Genomic DNA, 14,902 nt, shown 5'->3' with positions numbered 1-14,902 from the left:
AAGAACCAAACGTACAACTGAATGAATAAAAAGAATGTGGTGTGTACACACACACACACACACACACACACACACACACACACTATTCAGCTATAAAATGGAATGAAATACTGATACATGCTACATCATGGATGAAACTTGAAAACATCATGCTAAGTGAAAGACACCAGACATAAAAGGACATATATTGTATGATTCCATTGATATGAAATATCCAGACTAGGCAAATCCATAGACACAGAAGGTAGATTGGTGTTTACCAGAGTCTCGGTGGAGGGGAATGGGGATTGACCACTTAATGGGTCAGGGTTTCCTTTCAGGATGATGAAAATGTTCTGGAATAGAGAATGGTGATGGTTGCACAAAATGGCCAACGTACTAAACATCACTGGATTGTACACTTTAAAATAGTTACAATGGTAAATTTTATGTATAATTTACAACAAAGTTTTAAAGAAAAAGTCTTCAAAGATTTCATTACAAGAATTAAAGGATAGGTGGAAGATCTGTAGCTTGCAAAATTATTAAGTTCTAATGTGTCTCTGCAGCACATCTTGTATCAAATAAAAAAGGTTCTACAAAAGGTTAATTTTTTTTTTACTATGCTAGACATATATTCTAAGGATTGTTAAAGTATATTATGTGTCTGTTCAAAAAAGAAATACTTTTAATAAAAAAGAAAAATATAAGTGAACAAAGTGTTAAATTTGAACCAAGTGTTTCCAAGTAAGTAAATCTCTTCACTATTCAAATGTAAAGCAATTTTTTTGTTGGAAACTGAAAAATATTGATAAATGAAGCATTAGCAAGGATACCATATAAAGCATAGCTATGCAAATTCCCATTAGAACTGCTTTTTAACGAACAATTTGTTTTGGCAATTTTATGTAGATGAGAGAACACAACATGTTTGTAACACTTCTGCTACTCACAGCACTAAACAGAATGGTCATTAAAACAAAAAATAGGTAATGTAAAAAGATTTATGGATACTAAGATTTAAAAACAAACTGAAAATCTTGAGACACAGATACTAAATAGAACAAATTTATTTCCTGAATTGTATGCACATGTGTAAGAATTTCAAGAGTATGGCTAGATACCACGTTAAGACCATACAGCAGACTCAAGAACTAGGTCCAAAAAAGCTTCTTGATTTCTTGTTTGTTAAGGTTCATGGGGAACATCTTGACTATGAGAGTATATGGTCCAGAACTCACATTAAAAGAAAAGGCAGATCAAGTGTCATAACAAAACAAAGAGTATTCATTTAATCTTTTATTCTCCCCGCAACTTCAATCTAGACAAATTTCATGCTGACTTTATGAAACTATTTGACTTTGAGGACTTCGATGTAACAGTGTTTATACTTGTGCTTGATTTTTCTAAAATACGACATTTAAGAATACTCACCTTGAGGATTCCTGGGAATTTTACTCATCCTTTACTATATCCTCCCCTCCACACTCCTATAGCATTATCATCAAACCACCACAAAAATTAAAGAGAAATTTTAAAAATAACAAAATTGACAACTGTGAATTCATTAAAGAAATCATTAGGAAGATTTTAAATTCTGTAAGCTTTATAACTTTCTTACAATATTTGAATTTTAAAGATCTCCAGAAACTTTTTTTAAATAAAAGTTTTATTGGAGAAAAATAGAACCACCACATACACAGGGAAAAAGAGCACAAAAATTCAACTGATACAGAACTAAAAGTCACAATTATCCAATGCTGTTTGCGATTACTTTTCAATTGCTCAAACAGCTCTCCTCAACTTGTTTAAGTCTTGACAATTTTTTCAGCTGAAATAGCATCAAGTTTTCAAAAAATTAAGAGCCTCAGGGAAGGGACCAGCTTTCAAGATAATGAAGATGACATTAAGAATCTCCTAATAGGACCAATTCTACCTATAAATTCCTTAAGAGTAACTATTGAGTCTGGTGGAACAGTCTACATCTCAGAGACCATCAGGGATGAGTTAAAACACTGACATAGATGGTCCAGCATGAAGAAAGGGCAAACAAAAGAGCCGCATTTCCTTGTCAAGTAAGTTCATGTAAGGAAATCAGGGAGGAGCTAAAAAATATTTAGGCAATGGCTGCTCAAAAATAATTAGGAAGGCATTCTAAATACCACATATTGTTAGACAACAGTGTGCAAGTTGATGCAATTAGAGAGAAAACAGGCAACTTAAAAAAAAAAGCTGGTCATGGGTCTTTCAGAACTCAAGAAAACAACAGCAAACAGAAGAGCCAGAAGTCTCCTCAGTTGAGGGTCAGGACCTAGATATTCTTCCTAATGGCTCCAAATGGTCAAGGAAATACACTGTTGCAAAGAGCATTAAAGCAGCTGATTTAAAAAAACAATCAAAACAAAATTTTCTGCTTCTCCTTCAAGATCAATTTCCTTCAAAGCTTCAAGGGAAAAAAAAAAAAAAAAACAAGGAAGCAAAACAAAATCCCAGAAACGAAAACACACAAAAAAACCCACTGATGGTAAAGAGAAGCCTTTTACTCATATTATTAATTTGAAAAACAGTACTTTTTCTATTTTCTATGTATGTGAACAGTCAGTCCTAGGACATTCCCTTGAAAAGTAGATGTCCAGTAGCTATGAGAACTCTTATCTTCAAGCAATTTTGAAAGGAATACGATCAGCATAATACAGAATTTGAAATTCCCAACTAGGGGGTCTGTGGGGAAAAGGAGGGAGGATCTAGTTCTATCCAGGGCTTTAGGAGGTAAAAATAAGGATGATAGGAAAGGCTTATTTGCCAACAAAAATGAGAGTTGGGGCACTTCCAAAAAAAACTTTGGTAGAGAAAATAGGAATGCTAAATCCCAGGAAGCCTGCAACGATCGACAATTGGTCCAAGTTAAAGACGAAACTGTCCAAACAACCTTAGAGTCTAAAGAAGTTGAAAACTAGTTTATGAATTTTTGCTCTTGTAAAAAGTTACGAAACATGTGGGTTTTGGTCTCTTTTGCGATGTTCATATTGTATTCACTTTTAACATGAAGAAAGAGTTGGATTTTTCTCTCCTACCATGTTTTTCTAGTACAACTGATCAGCAATTTTCTTTTTCAGCTATTTTTATAAGTACCTGTTAATCAGCACAGTAAACTCAGGGCTGAGCCATATACACATATCCCACAGTCATAAGTGGAACATTCTAGGATATGTGTATACAAGAGATTATGTAAGCAACTGTCCCTCTACTTGAAAACTTGTTTCCAAATAAATTTTTAAAAAACATCCCTTTCAGTGTAACAGATCATTACTTAGTAAAATATCAATAGCTATGACAACTTATTTTTCTTTTCAAGAGAAATCACAAAACAGGTGAACAACCAAGTCCAGGGTGGTTTTTCTATTTGATAAATACATCCAGAACTCTGTACAGTAAATAAAGTCTGCATGCAGTTTAAGTATCTTTAAATGACATTTTAAGCAAATAAACCTTTTGCTTCATAATTAATGGTGTATAAGAACCCCCCCTCCTCCTTTTTGAATAGCCAGAGGGACCTCTTCCCCATTTCCAAACAGGAATCATGAAGACCAGGTACTTTCTTAAGAGTTTTCTGCACATCATACTAAATAACATGCAAAGAGTTCAACATCATTCTTTTTAAAGGTAAGTACTCTTTAAATGGGCATGTTAACCACTGAAAAGTCACTCAACTAGTTCCATTACACTGCTTCATTTGGTCATTGGTAGTATAAAAGAAGTCAAATAATAACAGGTTAGTTAATTCACTGGCTACTGCATATGACATCAAATGCTCCAAGGCCAACATTTTATGCAATATAATTGTACTGGTTTGGATTTTCTTTATCTCTTTCCATGTAGTCCCGGTCAATTAAGGATTCTATTCTCTTCTTAAGATCAGCAGGCTGTAAGGGAAGGCAAATTTTCAGTGCAAAGCTCATAACTGCTGGCTCAAACCCATTTAACAACACCCTAAAAAAACCCCAACAATTTTGGCTCACTGATTTAATGTATTTGATCTCCCTAATATTTTTTAATTTTTATTTTTAAAATCTCAGTTTTTTTAAAAAGGAAAGTTTAATGAAAATAAACTAGGTTAACAAATGTTTTTATACTATACATATACTGTCACACCTTGTCATATTGTTATACAATATTTTCTATTACTTTTCTGTTTAAAGAGATCTTCTAAGCACCAGCTATTCTCTGCACAAATACAAAAGACTAACACTATCATAACTTCACAGGAGGAATACAATATAGTTTAGGGAAACAGAAGGCTATTTAGTTTTGCCAAGATAGCTTGAAAAGATAAGTAGACCCTAAACTTTGACAAAAGCTGGTTCTCAAAGTCAGGTTGCACTTTTGTAAATTAAACAAAAAATGTAGTATGGAAATCAACAACAAATGTTTTGATAAGTGAAATATCACCTCAGAATTCAGATCTTCATATTTCAGCTTTAATGTAAGATTTTACTGTTATCTGCTATAAATGATTTGAATTTTTGAATCCTACTTGTTGAAAAATCATTGAGAAAGCTTATAGCTTGTTCTCATGATGGCATTCTTAGCTCCTGGGTAACAAAATTCCACTGTCTTTTGTACCTAGTCTATAAAAAGAATATCATCTTGCTCGCTAATAGTTTTTCGGACTGTGTAAAGTGGCTACTTGATCAAGAAGGGTAAAGAGGGAAAGCAGTCTGATAGGGCAGCCAAAATTTCAGCCATAATTTAACCAAGGTTTGATAATCAAAATGACTTTCTCTTAACTGTGGTGAAAGACCTAGAATATGAGCACAATATTTATTACAGTGATCTTCTAACTTCCCTAGCTAACGTCAGTGACCTCTGTGGCTGGAGGCGAAATAACTGCTAGGCAGAGCACGAGGGTGAGGGTGCGGTAATGAGGAAGCGGTACTAGGTTTGCAGGAGAGAGCCTACCACCTGACTAGCATTAGCAACTAATGCTGTGTTAGGCTCAGTGCTAAGCTTTTTACATATATTACCTCATTTAAGCTTGACAGTAATCCCACGAGGTAAGTACTATTATCATCTCCATTTTATAAAAGAGGAAGCAAGCTGAAAAAGGCGAAATGACTTACCTAGGCCCAAAGCTCACGAGAATCCTAACAGTCGAGTCTATACAAACTCTATCAAGTGCTGATCATTACAAGGGTTTGGGAATCTTCTAAAACATGAGATACAGCTCAGTACAACACCACATTATCTAAGCCTCTTTATTACTGGGCATTTATATTGAAATGTGTCCATGTGATGACTAATTTCAGTCTCCCAGAACTACTGCTAAGCTTTAAAAAAGATGCCTAATGATGACTAGTCATCTGTATAGAGGTTTTAATGGACACTTAACACAAGCTAACTAAACAGAAGATTTGACTTAATTAAAATAACCAAATTTGTCAAATAGCAAGGTATTTCAAGAAGAAAAAAATAACAAAAATAACAAAGATGCTAAAAAAAATTAAAGTGAATGAACTTGAAAATTTCAAAGAGTCACTGGGCAACTAAGCTTTCCAGCTAAACTTTCAGGTATAAGAGCTTGTATAAATTGTTTTCCCCTTCTGTCTCAGCTGCCCACATATGCCAACAAAGGTTTTTTTAGAATCATATATATGAGCATGAGAAATGAAAACTTCTGTCCCTCCAAATGTCTTGAGGCTTTAGTCTACGTTTGTAAGATTCCTGTCTGAAAAATCTAATTTTTATACATAAAAAGTTCAATGTAATTTTTATATATAACAAGCTCAGTAAGAAAATACAGAAGTACCTACCTTTACTGGAAATTTCAACTGGTTGTACACTTCCGAAACAAGAAGATTGTGGCTAAGTGTCTTTCTCATCTTCATAATTCGAACAATTGCAGCATCAATTTGATACTGTCTGTCTTGAAACACTCTTTCTGTAGTGCTTGCTTGTTCTTCAACCTAACAAAAAAGTTTTAAACTTAGGAACTGTACCTGAAGTGAAACTTGATTACTTACACAAACTGTACATTTTAGGGACATGACAGTTAATGCTTTAAATATGATGAACTATCAAAAGGAACCTACTTTATAAATACAGTGATTTAAAAAAAAACCCTACAAACATAACTCCTTTCTGTCCTAATTATATTGCCCTGTACCAATGAAGTAACGCCAATATTAGTTAACAGAAAAATATCTCTGAGAGTTGCTTTTCTAGAAATAGACAGCTGATGCAGAATTTATCATTCTCTTTTACTCATTTCTTATAATCTAAATGTGCCACAAGAGGTTACTGACCAGATTTCTGTGTGACATTAGTTTATCTTTAAAAGTAATCGACTTGTGGGGGGCGGGGTTAAGGGGTATAGCTCAGTGGTAGCATGCATGCTTGGCATGCACGAGGTCCTGGGTTCAATCCCCAGTGCTTCTGTTAGGGGGAAAAAGTAAAAAATTTTTAAAAAAAAGTGATCGACTCTTGACCTCTGACTCAAAGTATGGTACTAACTAGTAAGCTAACTAGAGTTAAACTTAAAATCTTTTTAAAAATTTTGTTAATATATAAAATCAGAAATGCACAGTTAGTGCTTATATTTGTTCAAGACTAACAGAAATTTAGGTGTTTAGAAGTCAGTTAACCCATTTTAATGGTAAAGCAAGAATATTCCTCTCTAGCACATAAATTAAAAGAACAGTTTGGGCTTTTTGCAGTCAGTTTCTTTCTGAGACAGCACACGTTTTGAAAGGACACAGTAATCTTCTAAGGGAATGCCACGCCTTTGATGTGAATGTGAACAAGACAGGAATTTAGTGCGATCCTGACCTCTATCCCACATTAAAACTTGACCTCAAGTACTGTATTAAATCTTGTTGGAATTGAAACCAACTGGTTTCAGGAAATGCTGCAGTTGCTGGTTTCCTTAATAAAAGTCTCTTACAAATTCAAATGGCAAAAACAAAATACTCACTGTTAATCGAAGAAATACTAACTAAATCATTCCAACTTTTCACCAAGCAAGTTGGCAAAGATTGAAAAAAAGAAAATACAGTCTTTAGCGCTGGTGAGGGCACAGTAAGACAGGCACTCATGCTGCTAGACAGTGTAAATTGGTCCAGTCTCTCTGGAACACACTACGGCATACTGTATTAGGACTCTTAAATAAGTGTTCATACTCCTTAAACCAAAAGATCTACTTCCATGATAAATTCATAAGGGAAGGATCAGAGAGATTAAGATTCAGGTACAGAGATGTTTCTTGCTGTTTTATTTACAATACTAAAAAGTTATGAATTTAACTGCCCAACAATGGTCATTGGTTCACTAAATTATTATAGCCATGTAAAGGAATAGTATGTGGCCATCTGCCATTTTATAAAGATGTTTAATGGCATGGAAAAATTCTAAAGATTTAATGTTAAAAAAAAGCAGAATATAAAGCTATGCTGAGTATCAGGCCCAACTGTGTGTAACTCCCCACAAAAACCTGCAAAATCAAATACTGAAATACACTGAGCTAGATATAGGCACAGATAATGTTAACGTTAGTGGTAGTATTATAGGCTAAAGTCTTCTTTACAAATTTTTATCATGAACACATATAATTCAAATATATTAGGATGAGAAGAATGCAAAAGAAATACCGTTTCTTTCATCTGGATTTGATTGATCTTTATCCTGAAAAGTTTGTGCTTGAAATCATCATTACAAATGAACTTATCACCATCTTCGATATCTTTACCCTTTGGATTTTTCGCCAGAACTCTAGCTTTGCCACAGGCCAATGACTGCAGTGTTCTCCTTAACTCTCCATCCTCTGAAAAAGAAACAGTGACTTGTTATTTGTCACTAGCTTATCAACAGGAACAGCTACATTCAACCTCAACATAGCTTCCACTCCATCCCTCTATTAAAACTTCTTCCTTTTCCCCACCAAGGTCATGAACAATCCTCTTTGTCCTATCCAATGCCTTTTTTCCTGGTCATCTTCTAAAGGCTTCAATTATTCCGTGTGTATAACCACCACATCTTCAGAAATGACAGCTCACATTTTCCCAGTCCCACATTTAAAGAATACCCCTGCCTGGCTGTTTTACTGTCATCAGCTCCAGTATGTCCAACATTTTATTTATCATCTTCCCCATAAAACTGTGTCTTCTTTCCAATGGTTAGTCATGAAGCTACCAACCTACTCTGGTGAGAAATCCTGGAATCATCTCTTAACTCTTCCCTCTCCATCTTCCTTGTAACTAATAGTTGCTTCCTTAGAGATGCCTCATCTCTCTTCTCATTGGCCTCACTCTAGGCTAAGCCCCTTATCACTTTATGCCTGAATTATCCCACTGGCTTCTAGATTGGAATCTCTTCATCCTCCAAGCTGCCCTACTAGTTTCTGATTTTAGGTAAGTTGCCCAAATAAGTCACTTCTATTATCTCACACACTTGGGTCCCTACAATGTAGGTTTCATTTGCTAGATTTGTAAGGCTCTCCATATCTTCCCTATCTAACTTTGTATCTCACTATTCTACACTGCAGTTAAACTTTTCATGACTCTTGCCCACGCTGTGCTCATTCCTTCCTCCATGCCTTTTCTCACAGTATTTCCCCTGGCAACATATGCCTTCTCCCTAACTAAAATTTGAAGGCCCAGCTCAAGCCCCACCTCCCTTCATGAAGGTTTTCCCATCTGCGCCAGTCCACAGTGCACTTGCTTCACTGAACTAACATACTCCATCAGCACCACAGATTAGTTCTTATTGGTTGTGAAATGATTTCAAGTGTCATTTCTCCCTTTCCCCATGGCTATATTGAGTGCTGAGGAGAAAGATTATTCCTTTATAGTCCCTAGAGCTCTTAAGGTAGTGGAGTGCACACAGTGGACACCGAATAGTGCTTGTTAATCAACTGATTCAACAAACCTATTCCAGTAGCCTGCTTGATCTCTTCTAAACTGAATTCCTCTCCCTCATTAAACATTAGCAGCACCAGTGTTTGAAAAAGAGAGACCTGGAGTTCTTTTTTACCCTGTTGGAGAAACAAAGTGTTTAGCCATCATTTTTTTTAGAAACACATGAAAATTAATCAAACAAATAATCTCTTACAGGAAAAGCATTTTTCAATTAGTGGATTTAGAAACACAGATTAGCATTATCCAGAAAAGGTAGTATGTTCAGTGTAGGGTTTAGGTGTGATCCTACCTAAAACAGGAGGAAGGATTGGGTGACCTTTCTACAGGTCTTTTTTTTAAGCTTTAAATGAAAACAGAACAACAAAGTAATAAAATTAATAACAGCCTTATGTGTCATTACAGATACTTATCATGAGTAGCAAAAAAAAATCACTATTTCAATGCATTTTTGACTTGTTTGATTCAGATTAGTCATTAAAAGCTACAGGAATTTTTTGAAATTAGATATGAGAACTGTTCCCCTTAACATCCACTCTATTCTCTAGCTCCCAACAACAAGAAAAGAAGTTTCCTATGAAGAAGTGGCAGTAAATTCTGCATCCACAGGTGGGGAAAGGGTGAGAGAAAAGGGTTACTGGTTTTGGTTTTGCAAGAAGGCCAAGTCAACTGTGGAAAAGACCATTCTTATAATTTACACAAAGCTGTGACAAGCTATCACTATGCCATGCAGACACTTAGGATAAATTTATATAACAGCTTAAACCTTCAAGTTAAGGGGATGACCTCAATATCAAAGATGAAGGTGAAAACTAGGTTTGGGGAACATCCACTTACCTCTTTAAATTCTGCCTTTAGCACACAGTGCCCTAGGGTTGACTGCCACTGAAGTTTTCTGCCACTATGTTTGCCTAGGTAAAATGTCTTGAAAATCTCCTGAAGTTTTACCATCTACAGTAAATAAAATAAAGCTTTATTTAAGCTCTGTATCCAATATCACATTCACCACTTTTTATATTTGCCTTGTATGTAAAAATTTCTGGAAGTTTTTAAGTCTACACCCAGCAAGTCTGCTGATCACACTTTGATATAAGGTAATAACTACCAAATCTAATGGTATAAATCACTCTTTATATTCTTTGATCTGTCTCCAACTATTAATCATCCCCTATTTTGAAACATTCACCTCCAATGTCTTTTGGGCCTCTGCACCATGCTGGTTCCTTTATCTCACTACTGCTTCTTAACTGGTTTCCTTCACAGGTTCCTCTTTCTACCACCTTCCGTACGTGAGCCTTTTCCAAAGTTCTGCCTCAGCCTGTTCTTCCTGTTTCCACATTCCCCCTCTTAATGAGGGAGATCTGCTCCCTCGGCTTCCATGATCACTTTCATGGAGGACTCTCAATCTCTCTCTCTAGCCTTAACCCCTTTTCTAAGCTTCAGTCCTGAGCTAAGACATTTCCCCATGAGTTAGGATGGATTTACTCAAGAACTCATTGCTCAGCAATCCAACGTCCCCAGGTGATATATGGGCAAGAATTTCTGAGAGCTGGACACAGTGATGGGTACAGTCTGGAGAACTGAATCAAGGAAACTGGCCCTGAACCCAGAAACTTGGCATCCTTAAGTATGTTCTAATGATATGAGTACGAGAGTAATATAAATAAAAGAAAAAAATACTAAAAACAGTTGATATTTGGTACTGGTGCGCTCAGTGACACAAACTTTTTAAAAGCACATATTTTTCAATGACAAGCAAAATAGAAGTGTCATGTATTTCTATGCTTATAACTCAAGTCCTAAACAGCAATTCTTACCTCTGGTGGTAAGTGGACTTCCATAGGCACATATGTTGGCCAATAACCCATTGTCAGGATATTCACAGTTAATTCAATATTCCCAGGTACATTCTGGTTCTGCATATACTATAATAAGATCAACACACTCACTGAGATCTTAAAAATAGAAGTGCATACATTTCACGCCATAATAACGAACCATTCAAGAAGTTCCCTATTACAGAATTACATGCGAATTCTGACCATCTTTAAGATAAAAGACAACTATTAAAAGGACTATAAATGAAGCCTATATGAAATGCACTAGAAAAGTACACTAGTTAATATTCTGCTACAATGGCACACAAGGATCACATGACCTTGTTAGAAGTATTAATAACTTAAATAATTTCTCACATATGACTGCTGTTACAAGATTTCTTTTCCATTCTTTCCCCCATACCACTTGCAGTCCCCACCTTTGGAGACCACTATGTGGCCTGGAACACCTGGCAGCAACCCCCATTCCTCACCCCACCAGCCAACCCAAGTCTCCAGTTTTTCACTTGCTCCACTGCCTGTTTGCAAGGGGCAACCTGAAGTGGGGAAGGGAAAAGGGGGAAAGGGCAAAGCAGATAAACCCTATTCTGCAGCTACTACAGGATCCATGATCCTACTGACCCTGATATTTCTTTTGAGTCTTCTACTCTCATTTCCCACCATAGCAATACAGTGGTAACAAAGTCATTACTAAAACCCTGAGAAAGGAAAATCTAATTTGCTATCAACTACTACCTATGCTCTTAAATATTTCAAAACCACCTTCTACCCACATCTGCAAAACCAAGCATCTAGCTTTTAATTCCCAATGTCCCCAAAGGCCTTATGCAACCACTGTATCACCTCTCCTCCCTCTCCATTACCGGTTTTGAACATGCAACTCACCAACTGATTAGATGCTGGAAGCCCTGTTCTCACTAGCTACAGATTTTCTTGTCCTGACTTCTGTTCAATACATTTTATTTCTATTTTTGTGTTATCTTGGGTGTATACTGAGAACAAATTTTGAAGTAGGTCAAATATACTTACATTTCATTGGTGATTTTTTTTTCTCTACTGTGAATATCATCTAAGTTGCTATGAAGCACTTACAACAAATACATGTTTCTATTTATCCTCTTCAGTACAAACCACAGCAAGGAGATAACTAAATACATTTAAGTTTGAGGAATTAAGTAAGAGTTTAACTCACTTTTACCTGTTTGAATTGAATCATGATGTCTTTAGAAAGTTCCATGTCTTTAAACATTCCTTCAAGTTTGCTGGTGAAAGCAGCTCCACATTCTATTAAAGATGTTTGTACGTTTACAGTATTTTAAAGTGGTAAAAACAAAGAATTTAGGATTGAAAACATGAAACCTAAAACTTACTTTAGCATGAAATATGATCTGTAACTATATATAAGAAAAAAAATCCTTACCCCAAAGTGTATACCCTACTAATTCAGAGTCAAATCTTTAATCCTGTAATAACCTTATCTACTATTTAGGCATAAGATTTATGGGAAATTTTTACACAAATAATAAAAACAAGAACTTAATGCTTTATTTTTAGAAAAATCGCAACAGCTCTGGATATGTATAGGTTGGAAACCTCATGAACTTATTACTCAATTTACGTTTCCATCATACAAACTTACGAAGACTGAAAGAGTAAAATTAAGCTAACATTTTCCCTTATAAATCAAAGAAAAGGAACAGAAAGAACAACAAACATACCATGTTTAAGTTTGGAGAGCATTGATTTTTCAGCATCTACAGATGCACTCTTCCCAACTAACAGGCGCTTGGCTAAATCTTTCTTATAGAAGGCCTCAAAAACATCCTTGCCTATGTTAAATAACAAAATACAGCTCTCATAATATTCCAATAAAAGGTTCTAACAAAATTGCTTCAAAGTGCTTGATAAATCGTACCATTACTCCAAGTCATACATTTTATCCAAGTTTACTAAATGCACAAAATATTAGAGGTAGATTTTTGTGCCAGACACTTCAAAAGTTCTTTGCTGTAAAGAATTAAGATCACATTAACTTTTCTTTAGAAAAGCTTTAGTTGACTGGTAGCTTTAGTGTCAATATTCTAGAGATTAAAACAAGTAGCAAAATTCAAGGCTCTTAAGAGTGGAAAAGTTAAAGCACAAAACAATTAGGTAACATTCCTAAAGTACCCCAATAAATTAAATGCAAGGAATACAATAGAATTTTAAATATCTAAATCCCAAATAAATATACTTTCCAGATTGATTATACTTGATAGTTTCTCTGTTGAGTGTTTTGTTTTAAAAGAAAAATATTAAAACAAGAATACATACCATAGATAAATCTAAATATGATCATAATCTTATCTAACATTTTCTCAAGTTCTTCATCTGTAGCTTCTTTGTTGCCTGCGCGAAGCTTTGAATCTACATACTTAGCTAAAATGGAGGGAAAGTTTGTTGTTTAGTGATCATGGGTATCCATGAGGTACTGGTCACTATACACACCCAACCAGAAGAATGATATACTGAGTTTTTCAATGCTTCACATGTATACATGCATTTTTTTTAAGTCTCCAAAGTTAGGGAGATCAAGTATCTTGTTCAACGTTAGAGATAATAAATACCAGAGCCTCCCTACACTGGAATTTGACACAACATTGTAAAATGACTATAACTCAATAAAAAAATGTTTAAAAAAATACCAGAGCCTCAATTCAAACCCAAGTCTTCTGGCTCCAGATGTAATGTACTTTCCACCATACTGATGCTTATTAAAATGTGGTATGAGTACCCTGCGGGGTGGTGTATACAGCCCTGTGCTAGGGCCATCAAAGCCACTGAAAGACATGGCACATTTCTGGGGTGTCCATTTTACACTGATGGTAAAGCAATCTTAAACATCACTTTTACATGAAAACAAACCAGATATGTCACAGAGTAAGAGGCAAAATTTGCAAAAATTTAAAGGCTAAATAGTAGACAAACAAAATATCATCCTTTTGGCAAAGGTATTTCTCAGGTAGCTTCTCCTCTGACATTAAGGGGTACCTGGATGGGAAAAACTGACAAGCGCTGCAGTGTACCACACTATTTACTTTAAATTGGCCCAGATTATTAGGTTTATTTTTATCCTGGACATTCCTTTCCCACTGGCACCTGTAATTTTGTGCTATCTTCTCCTGTAGCCCTATGTGTGGGGCCTCTAGAAATAGCACCCTGCTCCACCTCTAAATTACTATAGGCTTGTAAAATAGCTATCAAGATTATAAATAAAAGTAAATAGGCTCCAGTGTACTGTCTTACAAAGAAAAAGAAATTATGTTTGACATGTGGGCTTTGAGACTTTAGCTTGAAGGACTTATTCCTTGCCTCCAGGTTCTTAGAAACCACCAGCTAAGCAACTCCAAATAAATGAGGTGTTAATATACTACAGCCCTGTCAAAATTTCAGATTAAATGAAATTTTATGAATCAAAGAAGAACATTAAATAACCAGGAAAAGGACTGGGAAAATACCTATAAGTTCAGCAGGTTTGTTTGGTCTTTTGTTAATGAATGTCTCAAATGCTTCTTTCATGGCGTTGATAAATTTTTCATTCTTCAGAAAACAGATATCAATTATATGGTCAACCTTATCTTTAAAATCCAGCAATTCTTGAACCATGGTTTTATCCTTTTCAGGATTAATTACAATAGTGCTACCAAATGCCTAAAAAACAAAAATTACCACTTTTCACTAGAATTGAATTATCTACAATGAAAACAACCCCCAAATCATATTTTAGGTAGGTACATATATTTTAAAATCTCAAAAAATAAAAATGAAGCTGATTTTGAAGTCAAGAAAAAAATAAAGTGATAAAACATCCAGACTGATACCATTCAGTTATATTCACAAAATAAGGAATGGCCACTGGGTTCACAATATCAAAACAGGGTATTATTATAAAAGTCTCTTGGGTCTTTTCCCTATTTTAAAAGAAGTCAGCTTTGAAATTTTTTTCTTTATTTTTGGGAGGGGAGAGGTAATTAGGTTTATTTATTTATTCATTCATTCATTCTTGGAGGAGGTACTGGGGATTGAACTCAGGACCTTGTGCATGCTAAGTATGTGCTCTACTACTTGAGCTATAACCTCCCCCAGCTTTGAATTTTTTAAAAATGACAATCTGGGTTCAGTGTAAGGTTGAAAGAAAGA

General features: G+C 35.2%; 1 protein-coding gene across 3 annotated transcripts in view; it reads right to left on the bottom strand.

Annotated features, from left to right (window-relative positions):
• Positions 1-1,248: 1,248 nt before the first annotated feature.
• CUL4B (cullin 4B) overlaps positions 1,249-14,902 on the bottom strand; it is a 30,557-nt gene continuing 16,903 nt past the window's right edge. For 2 of the 3 annotated variants that reach the window (XM_064482792.1, XM_064482793.1), the window contains exons 12-21: positions 14,221-14,413; positions 13,037-13,141; positions 12,442-12,552; positions 11,916-12,007; positions 10,703-10,810; positions 9,723-9,836; positions 8,899-9,004; positions 7,623-7,795; positions 5,790-5,942; positions 1,249-3,902 (exon numbers count right to left, since the gene is read on the bottom strand). In XM_064482792.1, the coding sequence (XP_064338862.1) occupies positions 3,807-3,902; positions 5,790-5,942; positions 7,623-7,795; positions 8,899-9,004; positions 9,723-9,836; positions 10,703-10,810; positions 11,916-12,007; positions 12,442-12,552; positions 13,037-13,141; positions 14,221-14,413 (1,251 nt within the window). In that variant the 3' untranslated portion in view covers positions 1,249-3,806. The remainder of the gene's footprint in view (positions 3,903-5,789; positions 5,943-7,622; positions 7,796-8,898; positions 9,005-9,722; positions 9,837-10,702; positions 10,811-11,915; positions 12,008-12,441; positions 12,553-13,036; positions 13,142-14,220; positions 14,414-14,902) is intronic. The other variant, XM_031445658.2, reaches the window with a different exon arrangement.

Source organism: Camelus dromedarius, chromosome X (assembly GCF_036321535.1).
Source record: "Camelus dromedarius isolate mCamDro1 chromosome X, mCamDro1.pat, whole genome shotgun sequence".
Lineage (NCBI taxonomy): Eukaryota > Metazoa > Chordata > Mammalia > Artiodactyla > Camelidae > Camelus > Camelus dromedarius.
Note: the sequence above shows the minus strand (reverse complement) of the source record. Positions and strands in the feature narration are given on the sequence as shown.